The 19,672-nt window shown below is 34.1% G+C and overlaps 3 protein-coding genes across 3 annotated transcripts; all 3 read right to left on the reverse strand.

Moving 5' to 3' along the window:
• Window positions 1-1,605: 1,605 nt before the first annotated feature.
• LOC105138709 (Pathogenesis-related thaumatin superfamily protein) lies at window positions 1,606-3,738 on the reverse strand. Its single transcript, XM_011044879.1, has 3 exons — window positions 3,550-3,738; window positions 2,745-3,441; window positions 1,606-2,186 (listed from the first exon to the last, which is right to left on the reverse strand). Exons 1-3 carry the CDS (start codon window positions 3,608-3,610, stop codon window positions 2,060-2,062), a joined length of 885 nt encoding a protein of 294 aa, XP_011043181.1. The 5' UTR covers window positions 3,611-3,738; the 3' UTR covers window positions 1,606-2,059.
• Window positions 3,739-9,300: 5,562 nt separating this feature from the next.
• Window positions 9,301-10,403, reverse strand: LOC105138710 (cold shock protein 1). The gene has a single exon (XM_011044881.1). The coding sequence runs from the start codon at window positions 10,301-10,303 to the stop codon at window positions 9,608-9,610; it is 696 nt and encodes a 231-aa protein (XP_011043183.1). The 5' UTR covers window positions 10,304-10,403; the 3' UTR covers window positions 9,301-9,607.
• A 4,256-nt stretch (window positions 10,404-14,659) lies between these two features.
• Window positions 14,660-17,446, reverse strand: FNR1 (ferredoxin-NADP[+]-oxidoreductase 1). The gene is made up of 9 exons (XM_011044882.1): window positions 17,145-17,446; window positions 16,797-17,031; window positions 16,370-16,503; window positions 16,052-16,130; window positions 15,786-15,877; window positions 15,575-15,652; window positions 15,405-15,467; window positions 15,061-15,295; window positions 14,660-14,965 (listed from the first exon to the last, which is right to left on the reverse strand). The coding sequence occupies exons 1-9, from the start codon at window positions 17,250-17,252 to the stop codon at window positions 14,898-14,900; spliced, it is 1,092 nt and encodes a 363-aa protein (XP_011043184.1). The 5' UTR covers window positions 17,253-17,446; the 3' UTR covers window positions 14,660-14,897.
• Window positions 17,447-19,672: the final 2,226 nt, after the last annotated feature.

Raw genomic sequence — 19,672 nt, forward strand, 5'->3', positions numbered from 1 at the left:
ACATTTCAAAAAATTTCACAACTCTACAAGTTATTTCCGTCTAAAATAAAATAAAAATATTTTTTTAAAAGCCAAACTAAATTTTTCATTAATTAAAAAATATTTTTGTTAATCAATTTCTTTAACAAAAAATAAATACAAGAAATGTTTTTCTAAATATCTACATTTTATAAAACAAACGGTAATTTTTTTTTTTTTTTAAAAAAAGAAGGTACACTCTTTATATATATCGTCGTCTTCTATAGATGGTCCTATGCTACTCTGATGCGAAGTTAATAGTTTTGTTCTCCAAGACAACCATGACCACGACAATGAAAAAGGACACCCACGGCATTAGCCTAGCGGTGGCAGGAGTATTTGCTCCTTCCACTGTCACAGGTTCGATCCTTGAAATTGCATGCCTGTCAGCTTCGCGCTGTCTTACTTACTTGCTGGGTTTGCAGGGTATTCAGTGGGCCGTGAGGATTAATTGTGGTGCGCGCAAGTTGGCCCGGACACCCCACGTAAATCAAAAAAAAAAAAAAAAGGACAGTAGGGACAGTAGGGGAGGCAGAGCCACAGCTTATGTCAACCTGGGAATCAATAGCGAGGGGAGAAGAGGGTGAACTTGAAGAGATAAAATCAAAGAGTAGACAACCAACAGAATATGAAGGAGGGAATTGCTCCATTCTCTGCTATCGAACTCCGGCCTACTGGTCCACCACTGGATGAATGATGATAAGAGTAGACAACCAACAGAATATGAAGCTACTAAAGAAAAGAAAAAAAAAGAAAGAAAGGAAAAAATGAGGCTATCATACCTTACACTCGTCAATGGTGGATGAGTCATGGCAGATACTCTTCCACTGGAGGGCAAACAAATCGAATCAAACAAAAAATGTTTAACCATATCCCTCGTTATTAACTACTCGAGGACGACGAACGCTAGCAAGCTTGGTTTAATGGCATCAAACTTAGGCATGTTTTAGATTGAAATAGTGGTTATTGGTTAAAATATTTTTTTTAAAAAAATATATTAAGATAAATTTTTTAAAATTATTTTTGATTTCATCAAATAAAATAATAAAAAATATTAAAACTTTTTAATTTAAAAAAATAAAAAATTCAAATTTTATAAGAACTCGGGTTGGACCATATTCTAAAATATTTTTTTAATAATAAGAGAAACGACTGAGAGGAGGTGAGGGTAATCTTGCCCACGGGTCAGAATAGCTTGTTTTTATATTTTATAAGTATTTTAATGACATTTTAGCACAACAAAACCACTAAAAACCCAATTATTTGATTAGATTTCCCTAAATTAATGTTTTAATTGTTTAAACTAAAAACCAATCGCAAGCCAATTTCTCGATTCTAAATTTCTTGCGTCTATAAAAACGTAGGCATCTAGATTCTAAATCCACCTACTAACCAACCCTACGAAGCTTTTCAGCAAGAAACAAAAAACTGAAAATCGAATAACCATCAGCAGCCAGTGTTTTTTATACAAGCACAGCCACAAATTTTGAAAAAAAAATATTCACTCATGGGAGAGATGATCTGATAAGGTTGCATGATAGATACAACTTCCTCCTGCGTAACCCACCACCATTACGCTTAGCGTATAATAAAATTGCAACTGTCATCGAAGAAAGAAAACAAGAAATCACTTAAAAAAACATGGAGTAATCGAAGAAAAGAAGAGAAAATACACGAAACAATCCAAGAAACCTCCTCTACTTGTATTAACTTTATCACAAAATACAAAAAAAATGAAAACAAAATCAACATGCCAGCATCTGATCTTCTGTCCTTTTATTTTCTCTTGCTTGTCCGGGCCATAAATGTGGCTGCTGCTGCTGCACGATGATCTGCCCCTTCCATTCCCTGTTTTCACACTTGAAGAGATCCAAAATTCTGCAGGCTAGTGACTTAACTTCATCGGGCTCCACAGACAAAACTGGGGCCCCCATAAAGTGGGCCCCAATGGAAACATCCCACTCTCCAGATTATTTTCATGTGGCTCTGGGAAATGTTATTCCTGGATATGGCACCTAGCGGTGGTCATGTTCCCTGGTGATCAGAAGAGCTGCCAAATTGCTACTACAATTGTGATGAAACCGCCGATGAAATAGGGTGACGTATTGTGCGAGCCGGCTGAGACGTGCGCTGCCCGCGGATTCTGCTGCCCATTTGCCGACTTTTGACTGCAAACACCATGAAACCACCCGTCATCAATAAATACTCACTTTAATATACCGTCGAAGAAAAGAATTGACATGAAAGGAGAAGCAACAAGCGTATCACCAATTTCAACAACAAGAAATTCTAATTAAGAAATAAGAGAAAGGATCTTAGGATGAGTGGTGTCCCATTAATTAGATGTTATGGGATGCTGGACAACCGCGGAGTAGCAGTCGTGCTCTTTTCTTCGTTTTTTTTAGAAAAAAAAAGGGTATGAAGCAGTATATTCTTGCACCAAAAACTATAAATCGGTCCCCCTTGGAATATCAAAACAAGAACCGACCTTTTAGAGGTGCCTAAAATATCCGAAGCATTCAGAAACAAAGTCTTCATTTTTCTAACCGATGAAAACAAAGACATGTAATAAATGCTACAAGATGTCTGAAAGACCGACATGATGAACTCCAATTTCCTAATGACTAGGGGGGGAAAAACAGCTGTGTATATACTGTCAAGCCGACTAGAAGGGCCTTAATGTGATATAAAAAAAAAGTTCGATTGAATTGAAATGGCAATGCTACCTGGTTATAGGAGCCGGGCAGAAAGTGATAACATAATCGGCCCCGGCACAAGTGAAAGTGCTTGTTCCATCATCATAAGCATAACTGTAAGCTCGGGGGCAGGCATTTTTGAAAAATTGGGAGTATGAGCTTGGCTTGCATGTATCAGGAGTTGCATATGCACCACTACAGCAATATTCCGGATGTCCGAACGCATCACATGCACTTCTGCACGCTAAATTCTCACCATTGCCACTATCAATAACTTTAAGTTCGTTCGGACAGGCATCGTTCAAGTCTACTACACAGCCGGTTGCCGTGCAATTCCCCCCTGTGCTACTCTGTGGGGTTATTAACATTGGGAGATTATAGCCATCCACAAGGCTAACATCGTAAAAATCTAGTCCGCCCGCGCCATTCAGAGTGAATTCAGCCAGAGTGGCAGGAGGGGCAGCGCCTCCACCGGAACATTCTAGAGTAGAAGAGCCACAGTCGCCTGTGAGGCAAGAGAATTTGCCCTCGGTGGAATCCTGGGTGCATAGGGTTCGGCCCCATAAGCGGCCGGACCAAGACTCTGGGAAGGAAATTGAATTTGATGCACCCGGTTGGAGAACAAAACCTGTGGTGGGAAGTTGTGGGGTACCCGCGTTTGATAGTATGCCAGGCCAAACTTGGTAATTGCACTTGTTTATTATCGTAAACGTTGATGAATATCCACCTGCGTGACACATAAGTTCACAACATAAATACGTGACAAAAAAAGTTACAGAGCATTTGACTACACAATAAAGAAAGAGGAATCAAAGATTGTTCATATTGTTGTTACCTGAAACAATGAGAAGGAAACTGAAACAGAATAGAGAAATGTAAGGTTGAGGCCTAACCATTGATGAATGAATTTGAGAATTTAGAGAGGTTTTCTGTTTGTTTTGATTGGTGGAACTTGGAAGTTTGTAAGGGTTGGTTTGTCTGGCGAGAAACCTGTCTTCCTATATATAAAGAGAGTGAGTTATAGAAAGTGAGTATCATGTGCTAGCAGTATAGTTTTAAAATCCGGCCCGGCCCGTGGCAGGAGGGGCAGCGCCTCCACCGGAACATTCTAGAGTAGAAGAGCCACAGTCGCCTGTGAGGCAAGAGAATTTGCCCTCGGTGGAATCCTGGGTGCATAGGGTTCGGCCCCATAAGCGGCCGGACCAAGACTCTGGGAAGGAAATTGAATTTGATGCACCCGGTTGGAGAACAAAACCTGTGGTGGGAAGTTGTGGGGTACCCGCGTTTGATAGTATGCCAGGCCAAACTTGGTAATTGCACTTGTTTATTATCGTAAACGTTGATGAATATCCACCTGCGTGACACATAAGTTCACAACATAAATACGTGACAAAAAAAGTTACAGAGCATTTGACTACACAATAAAGAAAGAGGAATCAAAGATTGTTCATATTGTTGTTACCTGAAACAATGAGAAGGAAACTGAAACAGAATAGAGAAATGTAAGGTTGAGGCCTAACCATTGATGAATGAATTTGAGAATTTAGAGAGGTTTTCTGTTTGTTTTGATTGGTGGAACTTGGAAGTTTGTAAGGGTTGGTTTGTCTGGCGAGAAACCTGTCTTCCTATATATAAAGAGAGTGAGTTATAGAAAGTGAGTATCATGTGCTAGCAGTATAGTTTTAAAATCCGGCCCGGCCCGACGGGTTGACTCGGGACCCGTCTGACCCGGGGCTGGAACCGGACAGGGTTGATGAAAAAATAAAGTGAGCCATGACCTGGTGTGATCCGGACGACCTGACGGGTTGACCAGGAAACTCAGACGACCCGGCAAAACCCAGTCAAAAACCCGATTGCAACCCGTTGATTTTTGTTTTTTTTTACTAAAACGACGTCGTTTTGAATTTTTTAAAAATAAAAATTGACCTGGCCGACCCGGCCGACCCGATCAAAACCTGGAACCCGGGCCTTGAACCGGGCCGGCCACCAGGCCGGGTTTAAAAACTATGGCTACCAGCAAGGACTGTAGGGCAGTATATATACGCGTCTAGCGTATAGAAAGTGAGTATCATGTGCTAGCAGCAAGGACTGTGGGGCAGTATATATACGCGTCTAGGGCCCAATATACGAGCACATGCACAAAGGCCGTCGCATTAAGTGGTCGGTTATCGTGTACAAATTGCCAAGCTTGCTTAGGGCACAGGGAAACATCATATTCTGAGGGGAGGTTGAGCCAATGCCAGGGTACTGCCAGAGTGTGAATAATAATAATAAAGTAATGGTGATGAATACTATTATATATTATTTATAGGCTCTTGGATGTTAGCAAAGGATGCGTTGGGGTTCTGTACTCTTATGGATTTTAACTCCATCTTGAATGGCTACAGAAGGGGCGGCAGGCAGGAGATTCCAAATTTCAATACCTACGAAGGGATGATGAAATCGGAAACAATTCAATAAGTGCTGTGCGATTGTGCACATGATTGATTGACTGTAGATATACTAGGATTACATTGCCCTTGAAGTTCAGACCGGTTTCTTTAGTCTTCAAAGGTCAACACCAGTCTAAGGTTTTCTTTTACTATTGACCTCGTACAAACTTGTCAGGGCTTCCATTACCCCGTTTGAGCCGTGCATGGCTCACACGCGAGGAAGGATGATGCCCAGGGAGATGGGACATGTGTGACTACCACTGTTCATACTCTAATAGAGCCCTTGTGGTTATTAAATATTCTTAAATTCCATTTCATCTAGAAATCATATCCTCTGGCAAGTGGGAACCCATATCATCGTAAAAAGGAAAGGAAGACCTTTGTGAATTTTGTTTATGGTGTCTCTTGGGAGAATGGAAAGGGCTCGTCTCAATCGATAAATATAAGATGTCTATATTAATCTATCACGGTGCCATTGTTTAACTTGCACAAGTTAGCAACTTGACACTCGTAGGATATCTTTTTTTTTTCCTTCCTCTTTTCTGGGTTTGAGAAACATGTTCAATGGTTCTTGCGTTGATCAACGAAAATCCTAAAGCAGACAGCAATGCATGAATCTAAACCCAACCCACCATGGTGACTGCTTAAATCATCAAAAGCCCTGAAGGTTGATACTTCATAAGCCCAGCAGAAAGGCCTGAAATTCGAACCCAGTCAAACATGGGACTGCTTGGGTTCCACCTAACAGAAGGTGCAAACAACCCTAAAGAGAAAGAAACTAAGAAAAACAAGAAAACAATCCCTAGATATGACAAGATCTAAAGAAAATCCTAGAATTACTTGTAACAATAAAAATTAAAGAAATATAACTTAAAATTAATTATGCTCTGGTACCAAATTGATGCAAAATTATCTTTTAAATTACTAATTAGAGGTTTGAAGAAAAGTTTGTAACTTAACTCAATAAAAACCTTACCTTGAAGAACCAAAATTATATACAATTGATTCCCTGCAATTTATACCTATAACGAGATACAAATGAGAAGTACAAATCACAACAAAGTTGATTAATAATTCAAAAAATTTACAAGTTTAATCAAGAACTTAATACATGAATCATTCAACCATATAAAGAAATCAAGAACTTAATACATGAATCATTCATAAAGAAATAAGCACACAATATATGATAACTTGTAGATAAAATTCATCAGCCTCAAAATAATAATGATAGGTGGTTTATATAATAGAAAGTCAACTCTAATTTGACTTAATGAATCCAAACTTGATAAATGACATTAATGCATTAAAAGCTCTTTGAGAACTTCAGCTGGCGAATCCTCACCTGAAATCTCCAAGATTCCATGGACACAGAGCTGAACTCATGTTTTAGACACAACTTCTTAATGGAAAATACTTTGGGTAGATAATTCTTCCATCACTGTATTCGTATTCAAATTGCACTACCCACTGCCAGGCACGAAAAGGTCGTTACGGTCGTTCCAGGTGCGAAATGACAACAACAATTTCCACTTCCACAGCTAAATTTCACGTAAAGAAGGTTACATTTAACTAAAAACAATCCCCTGCATTCAGAATGTAAGAAACCCACTTGATCATCAACATTCAAAAGCCAAAGAAATATTTCTTCAATTCCATAAAGGATTCATGACAAGTGAAAAAAAGATATTCAATTGATGTGAAATTATCCTCTTCCTATATTTATAACAACAAGACGTGATTCAAAAATATAAATCATAACGAAGTTGTTCAATATTTCAAGGAGTTTACAAATTCAATCAAAACCACCTAAAAATTTCAAGATAAGTTTCAACTAAACCCTAGTTCATGCAAGATCTAAAATTTTCAAAAAAAATTTAGATTTGAGGAAACTCCACTTCTCAAAAAGTACACTTTGTGTATTTAGATGAGTAAGTAAAACCTTGGTTGTCCCAGACTTTTACAAGAAATACACGTCCTGACTTGAACTCGAGACTTGTTGTGCAGATCTCAAGCCCTTTGCAATCACGTTATGCCTCTGGGGAACTAAAATTTCCAAATTGCTTCTCCAATAATCCTTTCAAGATTTGTGATATTTTTTTTTTTAAAAAAAATAGGTGTTAAATTTCTCAAGCCATAAAGATGAACACAAGTCGTCATTTGTATGCAGTTTTTTCCAACTTCAAGACTTTTTCCCTATGGAAAACCAGTTATCTTCTTCTTCTTAAAAAAAAAAAAACTTCAACACCACAAAGATTAATCAAGAATCAATCTCTCTCTCTCTCTGTTTTTTTTTTGTATTAGCCAAAACCCTAAAGAGAAAGAAACTAAGAAAAACAAGAAAACAATCCCTAGATATGACAAGATCTAAAGAAAATCCTAGAATTACTTGTAACAATAAAAATTAAAGAAATATAACTTAAAATTAATTATGCTCTGGTACCAAATTGATGCAAAATTATCTTTTAAATTACTAATTAGAGGTTTGAAGAAAAGTTTGTAACTTAACTCAATAAAAACCTTACCTTGAAGAACCAAAATTATATACAATTGATTCCCTGCAATTTATACCTATAACGAGATACAAATGAGAAGTACAAATCACAACAAAGTTGATTAATAATTCAAAAAATTTACAAGTTTAATCAAGAACTTAATACATGAATCATTCATAAAGAAATAAGCACACAATATATGATAACTTGTAGATAAAATTCATCAGCCTCAAAATAATAATGATAGGTGGTTTATATAATAGAAAGTCAACTCTAATTTGACTTAATGAATCCAAACTTGATAAATGACATTAATGCATTAAAAGCTCAAAATAACTAAAATAATAAAATAAAATTTAACCTAAATAACCCTTAAATGTTGCAAACCCTGTAACAATCTAAATGATAAATAACCCAACTAATTAAAACAAGTCCCAAGTTAAATTTGTAATTTGTTCATAGAATTGAAATCCAACTTTAAATGAATAATTCTTTCTCGTCTTGATGAAATAAAAGATTTATCATATATCATTAAAAATATATAGATGAATAGTTTTAAATATAACTAAAATCACATCAAAATTTATTATATAACTTCAATCATGACCAACATAATTGCAAAGGATCAAAATGAGCATATTTAAATTTTTTAATTCCAATGTTTTTGTAATTTCTGTAATTTTTGAAAGCTTCTTTACAAACCATTCTTAAATAAATTCATTAATTATTTTCTTGAATTTCTTTGGTCTAAATCTCGAACATAATTAAATTTTAGTGTTAAAGTTAAGGATCGTATCATCCATGCGTTGGGAGTGGCAATCCATAAACGAAGTTGCGCTTACACAAGAGCTACCTTCACGCCACAACAATTCCAATATCAGTGGCAACCTAAAACTTCATCAATAACAATCCCATTCCCAAAAATTGTGAAGTAAAAAAAACTAAAATCATTATATCTTCACACGCAGCTGAACTACATACAACCACGAGTGGCAGCTCTCATGCTCTTATGATCCTTGTACAATTTCACAGCCCAGGCTCAACTCTCAACTAAAGCCAAAATCAACTGCCCTCAAAGCTTCTCTACTTGTACCATTTGGCAGTTTGGGATTCAGTAAAGAAAGCCTCGATGGATGTAAGAAAATCTTAAATAAGGAATCATAAAACTTTGATTCATATCAACCTTAAAACATCACATCAAGCAATCAACGATGTCACCCAGAAACAAACATTCCTTTCGAAACACAGGAGAAATACATGGCAAACCATCCACAGCAGACTGCCATGGACTTGAACTTCGACATGCTTTAAGAAGGGACATGGTTGTGAAGAAATCAAGTTTCTCTAAACACAACCCTTTCACGTTAAAGCTAATCTGCAAGACACTGAGATCACGAATTCCCTGATATCTCTCCTAACCCAATCAACCAGAGAACAGAAAGACGAAGTCATATCAGAGGGGGACATCAGTACTTCTAAATCATTATTCCAGACTCTCAGTCATATACTCACGTCAGAAAAGCACTACGTTAAAGATTCCGACCTAAGAGTCTATTGCATAAACAACATATCAACCTGAATATGGAACACATTGCAAAAGTCCCACGCTAAAAGGAGAAGCTGCAGTTGGAGAATAAATCATCGAACCAAACAACGACAGAATAAGAAACATCGACTTCCCATAACAGCAAAACCAAAAAATCATCAAACCATCACATTAAAATCCCATAATTAACAATTGACAAAAAATAGAACCGCTCAATTAGAGAACTACTCCAATGTCATTTAACAATGATAGAAATTAGAAAAAAAAAAAAACCTAACTTTTAATCCGAATTTATCACATATATTGTGTCAAAACTGGGTGGAACCGCAACACAATCCTATCTATATCATGAACCCAAAAAAGAAGCAACCAGCAAAGATAAACCCATAAGTAACAGCAACAATTACCATCATCCATCTTTCATTCAGGACAATCCCTAGCAAAATGCCCGTCCTTCCCACAATTAAAACACCCGCCGGTATTACCACTACCAAACCTTCCTCCACCACTTCCTCTCGCACTGGTGCAATCCCTAGCCAAATGTCCATGCCCACCGCAGTTATAACAAGCTCCACTCCCACCCGGGCAGTCCCTCGCAACATGTCCAAACCCTCCACAACTGTAACACCCATTATTATTATTCCCCTTCGTACACTCCCTCGCAAAATGCCCACTGTTCCCACACTTGTAGCAACCAAAATCGCCGGCGGCGGCGGTGCGATTGTTATTATTATTGTAATTGTAACTCTTACTACTGTTATTGTTGCACTCCCTAGCTATGTGGCCAGGATTCCCACAATTGAAGCAGCCACCACCGCTGTTGCGGCGGTTGAATCCGCCGGTGAAGGTAGTGCGGCGTTTTATAGGTCCGCCACCGGGGGCAGTGACGTCAATCGCTTGGTACTTGTCGTCGTTCAGTAGAATGGTGAACTCGACGACGTCGTCTTCGTAAAGAGTACGGTATCCACCGTCGGATTTGATGGCGGAGTGGTGAACGAAGAGAGCTTTGTCGCCAGCATCAGGTTTGGTGAATCCAAATCCTTTCTTGTCGCTGAAACGAACCACCCTGCCGGTCGATCTCTCCTCCTTGGTCGCCGTCACTTGCTCCTCCGCCATTTATGATTGATTAATTCGAGAGAGATGGTAGGGCTTTCTTTTTTCTTTTTTCTTTTTCTCTCAGACCCAGAAGATTTGTAAGGGCAGGGGTGTTTTTAATCATAGTTATTATTCAGCGTGAGGTTTGGGTCCGAGTCGGGTAAATTCACCTTAGGTGACTCGGGTTAATAAATAAAATATCAAATCAATATTATAAAGGGTGAAGATGAATTTTGACTATGCAAAGGTTCATTTAGACTTTATTTGTTTGCCAAAAAATAGCTTTTTTAAGTGGTTTATAAAAAATAAATTATTTTAAATAAATAAATAATAATAATTAAAAAAATTAGAATTAAATCTGACAAATAAAAAAATTAAAAAAGAATAGAATTAAAAAAACTTCAAGTTCATAAATTATTTCAAATAAAATAAATAGCAATATAAAATAAAAAAAATATGATAGATAAAAGAAAATTTAATTAAGAAAATAAAAAGAAAAAATAACAATTAAAAAAATAAGTACTAACATTAATACAAAATTCAAAGTAAATTTAATTTTAAAAGACAAAATTAAACAAAAAAAAATTAAAAATAAAATATATAGTATACAAAATTCAAAGTAAATTTAATTTTAAGAGACAAAATTAAACAAAAAAAGATTAAAAATAAAATATATAGCAATAAAAAAATTAAAGACTATATTTCATATAACAGGGTATTTTTTATTTTTTATTGATCAACTTTTTAAAAAATAAATAAATATAAAAAATAATAATTTTATAAAAATATCATGTACTATATTAGAGATAAAATATTTAAAACTTAAAGATATCAAATTTTTTTAAAAGAAAAAACTATTTAACTAAAAGGTATACCAAGTGAGCTCCATTGCGATGATTGTTTCTCTTTGTGATAGCAAAAATATCAAGTATCTATAGGTATTTATATGGTTCATGAAAAGATAAAACACATTGGCATTAAACATTATTTTATTTAAGATATTATTATTTTGAATGATATTATTATAAAAAAGATTAATACTATGAATAATCTAGCTAATACGCCGACAAAGTCACTTCCATTGTTTAAGTTGAAGTTTCTAAAACTATGAATCACGTAAAGAGTTTTTAATACAATCATGAAATGCTTTTTTTATTATTATTATTTGTTGTGATATTTTTAGCTATGTTTGATCCATAGTTAACAATAACAATAAAAACTAAGTCAAACCTTGGCATCACATAAGAACAATCTAAGTTTCACCATTAAATCTCTAGCAGCAAAAGAATGGGAGGTTTGGTGTCATCAGACAACATATATATAATCTCCTTTCCAAATAGCATATTGTCTAAAATGTTAAAATAGAAGAAAGTCAAGAGAGATACATCTTTTAACTAACCTTGTCATCGTCGGCACGGTGGATTGAAGATTTATCCACTGCAAAAACCAACAAAAACCAAATGAATAGTGATATAATGGTAAGAAAATGAAATTTTTAATAGTGATATAATGGTAAGAAAATGAAAAAAATTTAATAAATGTGTGTCAAATTACAAATAAACTAAATGATTTAGTGTTTTTACTGTTCATACAAGGATCAAACTACTGTCGATTTGTGATCATTACATTGTTTATGAGTTTGTGTTTGATCAGTGGGCCTTATTATTTGCGCAGATCTTTCTTGCATGTTTTAGGGAGCAGGCTGCGTGTTTGCTGATGCCTTAGCCTTGGATTTTAGCTTTTCGGAAAGGCTTTTCCATGCCCTGGAATAACGCGTGTTAGAGATTCGTTGCCATCAAATTCATGGTCCTTTCCTGCTCTTCCTTTGATCTACTGATTGATTGTGAAGACAAAGTGTATTAATTGGAAATCAATTTATTTGCTTGATTCAAAATAATCTATACAAGATTCCTATTTAAAAGAGAATAAAAGGCATGAATTCAGTAACGAAGTCAAGAATCTAATTGTGAAGACAAAGTGTATTAATTGGAAATCAATTTATTTGCTTGATTCAAAATAATCTATACAAGATTCCTATTTAAAAGAAAATAAAAGGCATGAATTCAGAAACGAAGCTAAAAATCTAATTTAGAGGGTGTTTGAATGGGAGGTTGTTTGTGCTTTTTTGAATAAAAAACATATCTTTATAACTTTTAGAGGTGTGATTTGTACTTAAAAAATATTATATCTTTAACAAAAAGCCACCATACCTCCAAACCAAACACATTTTTAGAATCCTCTATTTTACAACACTTCCCTGCAAGTTTGCTTAAGAATCTCTTTTATTGTCAGCTTAGTAATCAAGTAGTTAAATTATTTCTTATGAAATGCTTTTGTAAGTATATAAATAACTTCCTTAGTGATTTGAGCATATGACATGTAGAATATTCCATCATTAATAGTTTCTTTTTTATAAAGTGTTTATTAACTTTTATGTGCTTTATTCTATCATGAAAAACTAGATTAAAAAGAATTGAAATAGTTGTTTTATTATTATAGCATACCTTATTTATAAGAACTTAATTTTATTTTTTTAAAAAAGGATGAACAACATGTAGTCCATCTTTATTAATTTTTTATATATATAAAATAGGTAATGTATTGCCCGTTACTAATTACAATTTGGTCACTATTGTGGTGTCTAGAAAATAATAAAGGAGATTGATACTAAAATTCTATTTTCAAATCTAGTTTTACTTAAAAACACTTTAAAAAACCATAAAAAATTTATTTAAACCATCAAATAAACCTAAAATAACTCAAAATTACAAAAAATAAAAAAAAAATGAATTCAAAAAATCCAAACGAAACTCAATTTGCCATTTCTGTCATTTTTAAAGGAAAAAACACCTATAATGAAACTCCTCTTGAAAAGATGAATCGTTGACACAAAAATCATTTTTTTTTTATGGTTGAATTGTGATTAACTGATGAATTTCTTTTTCCATATTTTTTTGTAAAAAATCTTTCTCTCCTCTTTCTAACTTATGGACTAGAAAATAAATAAAATGAGTTTATGGATCAAAATGAAAATTGTCATGAATTTATAACTGGCCATTTATTTTCTTTGTATTTTGCATTTAAGTCCTTTTTCTATAAATATTTTCTTTTTAACACAATTTCAAACTTAATATCATCTAACTAAGGCCGTAAAAGGACTAAATCAAGAAAAATTAAAAAAACATTGAAGGATAAAAATTAAACAAAATATGTTCTTTTTATTTAAACATTTTTTTCTAATACAATTTCAAACTTAATCTCATCTAATTAGAACATAAAAAAACTATACATATATAAAAGAAAATAAATAAATGATGAAAATTAAACAAAAATGAATGGAATTTTTTTAAAAAAAGCTTCACTGAACAATGAAGCTCCATGATAAAACCTAAATGTTTTAGTAGTGTAAGTAATATCCATACTCATATAAATCATTTGATATGCTTTCCAATTGATAAATAAAGAAAGTTTTGGTTAATATCGATTTTGACCATCAAAATAGTAGATTTTGATATTAAATAATTTTATTCAATAAAAAAGGTTTTTATTAGAGTGTTCCTCGTTATCAATATCGCCTAAGATGATAAATCTAAACTTGAGATTTTTTTTGAATTTAGGGTGTTTATAGGTTTTTTAATCATTTTTTAGGTTGTTTAAATCCACTAATTGATTAATGAAAATATAAAGTATTTACTAGGTATTTTTTATCAAAATAAATTTAAAATCAAGGTTTTGAGCATAAAAAGCTTTTGCCTTGATTTTTTAGCAGCCCTTCAATAGTTAAATTTTGGGGTTGCAGTCATCTTTATTTTTTTCTTTTCTTTTCTTTTATTTTTCAATTTAAATCAAAACACAATAAGAGGCTTGTGTGCCGAAAAGGGCTAAAGGATGCCTAACTTGCCCCCTTTTTTTTCCCTTTATTTCTCACATTTTACCCTTTAGCATATTTTATTTTTGTTAATTAATGCATTTTTTTCTCCTATTTTTTATCAATGATTTTTTTATTTAACTTAAAATAAACAAAAAGATCTCTATTTTTATTTAGCTTAAAAAAATAGGTCTACTTTTGCGATTTTAAAATCACATGCTTGTCCTCGTTAATTTCTTTTTTTTTAAAAAAAAATATTCCATGCAAAAGAATTCTCATGCGTTTTATTACTGAATAATCAAATAAAAATAATTTTAGAGATAAAGAAATATTAAATATCATGACGTGCATGGCCTGGGCGACGAGTTTTGGCTGATTGTGTCTGCCAAAAACTTAGGCATCCTGAACTCATCCCAAATTAGAGGAATTCAACAAAAAGTGTGCTCGAAACTGACGGATTCTGAAGAAATCAGAACATTCATACAGCAGAGATCATAGAAGTTGACTCATGCAGATAAATGTTTTGCATACTGTGATTGCTTAAGAAATAACAACTCTTGTTTCCAAATGCCATAAAATACATTCGCTTCCTTCATTAAAAAAGAAAAAACGAAAAGGATTTTCTAGCCAAAAACTACAACCATGCTTATTACCTATCTACAACAATGCAGTGGAAATCATTACAGGAAGATGATTGCTTGTAATAACCAGAAAAGAGGGGAAATATCTGTACAAGTAATCATAGCATCAATAGACTTCCACATTCCATTGCTCTGCTTTCTTCAAACTTCTTTTGTACTCAAGCCAATCAATGCCTGCAAAACAAAGCAAAAGACAGCAGTGGAATCGGAAGCATGATTCAAATAAATCATCGCTATATAATTAAGTGAAATGATTTGTTATTTCTTACCATCTTTAGCAGCCAATGACACCATTATTTCATCAATTCCCTTCTCCATTCCCTTCAACCCACACATATAGACATATGTGTTGTCTTTCTTCAGTAATTCCCACAGCTCTTCTGCGTATTCTGCCATCCGGGTTTGGATGTACATCTTTTCTCCTTTGTCGTTTGTTTGCTCTCTACTGACTGCGAAGTCCAGCCTGAAGTTGTCGGGGGCTTTCTCCTTCATTTTCTCAAATTCCTGTCCACCGAATAAAGTCAATTTCACTTACACTATTCCAATGTTTATTTCGCTCCGGGAGTCCTAGGATTAAAGCAGCTAGAGTAGTGAAATTATTTGTTTGCCTCACCTCCTTGTAGAGCAATGAGCTACTTGTCGGGACACCCAGGAAGAGCCATGCCAGACCATTGAACTACAAACCATTGCGATTTTTAACCAAGTTAATCGTATGACGATTATCGCCTAATTGACGAAATCCTCACATTCGCAAAGAGCAGGAAATGGTTGCTTTTGTTTTACCTTGTAGTCATCGTGCTTCTCAAAGAACATTTTCCACAAGAATGATCGGAAAGGAGCAATACCAGTTCCAGTTCCAAGCTGCAGATTCAATGCATAAGAATTTTAGTTCAAGGAATAGTATTGACCACAATGGAGTTACATTCAAAAGGCTGATAATGAATTTGCTTATATATATATATATATATATATATATATATAAAGTGGATAATACCATAATGATAGTGGCATTTGGATCTTTTGGCATAAGCATTTCTTTTCCAACAGGCCCTGTAATCTGTACTTCAGCTCCAGGTTTCAAGTCACCTGAAATGTATGTCATTCATCCATTTCTGGATGTTAGCTGAGGTCTCTTGATTCATTGTTACTGATTTGTCACAATTCTTTCTCTCATCCCATATGCCAATGATCTTTAACACAGGTAGCCTACTTTTTAAGGTTGGACAAAATAAATGCTTATAGAGTGTCCTGGAGCCTTACACAAGAAATTTGAGCAAACTCCTTTTACAATTTCTCCTTGTTCATTGGTGTAGACAAGCCTCTTCACACACAAAGAAACCTGAACGAGGATGAATCATCCTCACCAAAATGAGTTAAACTTAAGACCTGGCATTGCTAAGAATAAGGATAGCAAGCGCAACATTCTGACAATTAATTGAACTTGCTAATTTGGCATCTGTTAAACATGAGAGCAAATACGCATCAATTTTACATGAACTCATGATCATTTTCTTAGAATAAGCTAGAAACTCGTACGTGCAAGAAAAATATGAATGGAAAATCGGATGAAAAACTCACAGTTTTGGAGTCTCCAAAGTCACCGAGAGCACTGCTAGCAATTGAATATAATCTTAGTTTATGAGGCTTCCCGTTCTTATCAACACCATCTGGAATTACTCCAATTGATTGCCCTTCTCTATAGGGTACCTCTCCTAAACCACCCCGAGTAACCATTCAACCAATAAGATCAATTCATATAGTACTAATGATTTAGCTAAAATGTGCGTTAGCTAAAATGTGCGAAGTTTATTTTGTTGATTTGCATGTAAGACATTGAAAATCGAGCAATTTATCAGTCAGTTCCGAGATTCAATTACCATATCATAAATGAGTCAGTCCAATATCGATGCATTTTCCATATATAAACCAACTGTTTGATTTTAACTAACTGTACATTTATAAGGTGGATGATTTTAGCTAGATGAGAATTGAAGGCCAGGCATACCTTCAGTGCTGAAGACCATGTGCCAAGTTTCACCAGGAGCATCATCACCAGTGATCTTAGTGTTCAAAAGACATCTTCCAGTGTAAGGGTTCTTAGGCTTGAACTTGTTACCAACCACTCCCTCATCATTCTTCTTTGATACCTTCTCAACCTTAGCTGGAGCCTCTGTGGTGACTTGGGCTCTGATGGAAATCACTTTCCCACTAGCAGACGCATCTCTGTAGTAAACTGGCGCCTGAAGATATAGCCAAGGCCAGGAAAAAAAAATAAGAAGAAGAAGGAGAAAAACTTCACCTCAGACAAGCTCCATATAAAAAAATAGAAGTGCTATATCAAATGAGCCAGTACCTTTTTCAAGGTGATTCTTTCTGGTGCAATGAGAGTGGTTCTTGAAGAAAGAGAGGTAGACTTGGTAGAGGAAGGAAAGGAGACCGCAGCAGTTACTGCAGCTGCCATGGTTGTGATGATGATGAGGCTAAATTAAGAAAGAAGAGGTAAAAAGAAGAAGAGAAAAGAGAGCGAAGTTGTATTAGTGACAGAAGAGTGTAAGTAGTATGATCTTCTTGTTTTCTAGGCTGGTAATGGATTATGGGGTGAATGGATGAGATTTGGAAGCAAATGCAGTGGTTGAAGTAAGGATAAGTATTCGGTGTAATGTATGACTCTCATTCCCTCCAACGATCCTTTGTAGTCTTCCTGCTTGCCACTTATCCTGTTTTGACTTGATTTACAACACCAACGGAAAATGTTTCTGTGCTACGGAGGGTCCAAGACGTATAAGCCTTGAGGCCTCCCAACAAAGTGAAAATATATCGATTCTTTGGCTGATGGACTTGCTACAACTTTCTAGCCCATAGAAGGGTTCAAGATGTGAAGGCCTGCGGTGGTTTGGAAAGGGAGAAATTTACTGTGTCTATGGACTGTGGAGTGCAATGGTACCCTGATAGCAAACAGCTGCTGGGCTTCGTGGTAGCAATTTTCTATCTTCTCATTTAATGCTTGCGTTTGAACCTTATTATATACAGGCAGGGTTTGGTCGCTGATGATGTGGTCTCATTTGCGGAGGAGATGTCATAAGTTTCAGACTCGACTCTATGGGTATTGTAGAGATTTCATTAAATATGTGATGTGAGGGCTTTGGAGATGTATTATGTGTTCTGTTAAAAATTTGAAGTAGCAAAACTGTTTTTCATTATCTTAATACATTTTAAATGGATATTCAACCATGAATATATCCACTATTTTGATATCTTGGATAGCAATGATATTTTAATGTTGTTAGGAAAAATAAAAAGTTGTGCATGTTAAAACTCTATTTAAAATAAAATTGTGTCATTTAAAATTTAAATGTTGTATTTTTTTTCTTGTTTTAGAAGTTACGTTAAAACTAATTGTTCTAACATGGTTTTGATATGGATAAAACTTCTATTTTTTCTAAAAAAAATTTCTTTTACATTCCTTGAGTTAAAACTTTTATTGAGAATAACATACAAATTTAGTTTGATATTTATTTTTGATTATATTGTTAAAAATAAGAGATTGAATAAAATAAAAAAACAAATTGCAATCACATTATTAGAACTAAAGAACATATAATAAACTATTTTAAGTACAAAAGGTTTATCCTTGTCTCAATCTATTTCTTTAAATCTATTTTCTTACTTTAAATCTATTTTCTTACTGGAAGTTGATTTTTCTTTTATTTATTGATTTATATGCATGTTTTATGTTTTGTAAAAACTAGATTATCATAGTAAAGAGGAACAACAATCTCAATAACTATTTAAAGTGTTCTAACAATCTTAAACCAATTGAACTGCCTATTTTCTTTTTGTTATGTGTACGATCTGGTTACACCTGAAATAGATATTTGTTAAAAACAAACCATATATATGTTTGCATTAACCGGGAAGGTGAAATAGATATCTTCTGTTATATGGTTTCCTCTTAAATGCTCTACTTAAATTTTTAAGAACAACAAAATTCTAGAATGTTACGTTTTTTTGGTTGGAAAAAAAAAGGGGGCAGATTGTTGTCTATATTGTTCTGGATTGAAGTTGTCTGTACTGTTATATCAATGTGCAAGTTTTTCCATTTTATGGCAATTGTTTGCTTCTATTGCTTGCTTGTATTGATTTTCTGTTGCTCTGCAAATTGATTTGCTTTGTTCTTGCAAATTAATTAATTACCGTGTATTGATATGAAACCTGCATTAATAACTGGGTTTTGAACCCAACACTTAGTCCAAGAGATGAGAATCCCTTACCACTTGGCTACTACACGTTTTTAAGAGTTCATACAATAAGAGTCTATATATACAAAGATATGAAAAGGAATGTTAAATATATTTATTGATTTGTATTTTTGCACAATTAGTGTGTTATATTTTTGTGGTTTGATAACATTATTTTGAGATTATATATGTGTGATATATAATTGTAAAGTACATCATATTATTGTAATAACAAATTAATAAAACTAGTGTTAATAGCATTAATGTTTTCATAAGGGAAAAAACTTAAAAATTTAAGTGGTGTGAACTTAAATAGGAAGCATAACGAAGTATGTTCTCCTAAGAGTTTTTTTTAGATTGACATGGATATCAAGTCAGTTTATGTGCAACTCAACTAATTTCATGATTATCAAAATTAATGATCATATAAACTTTTAATGACCCTAAAATTTATAAGACTTGAACTAGTGATATTTAAAGAATAAATCTAAGTCTGATTAGTTAAACTACACCCCTTAGAATTTAAAAGAACTTACATTAGTTCTCCTAAGAGTTTAATGATAGCAGTGGTGATAAAAAGAGGTTTAAAAGAACTTGCATTGACTACAACAAGTTATAACACCACACTAAGAAATAGCTATGA

The sequence above is a fragment of the Populus euphratica genome, unplaced genomic scaffold, assembly GCF_000495115.2.
Source record: "Populus euphratica unplaced genomic scaffold, PopEup_1.0 scaffold82.1, whole genome shotgun sequence".
Classification (NCBI taxonomy): Eukaryota; Viridiplantae; Streptophyta; class Magnoliopsida; order Malpighiales; family Salicaceae; genus Populus; species Populus euphratica.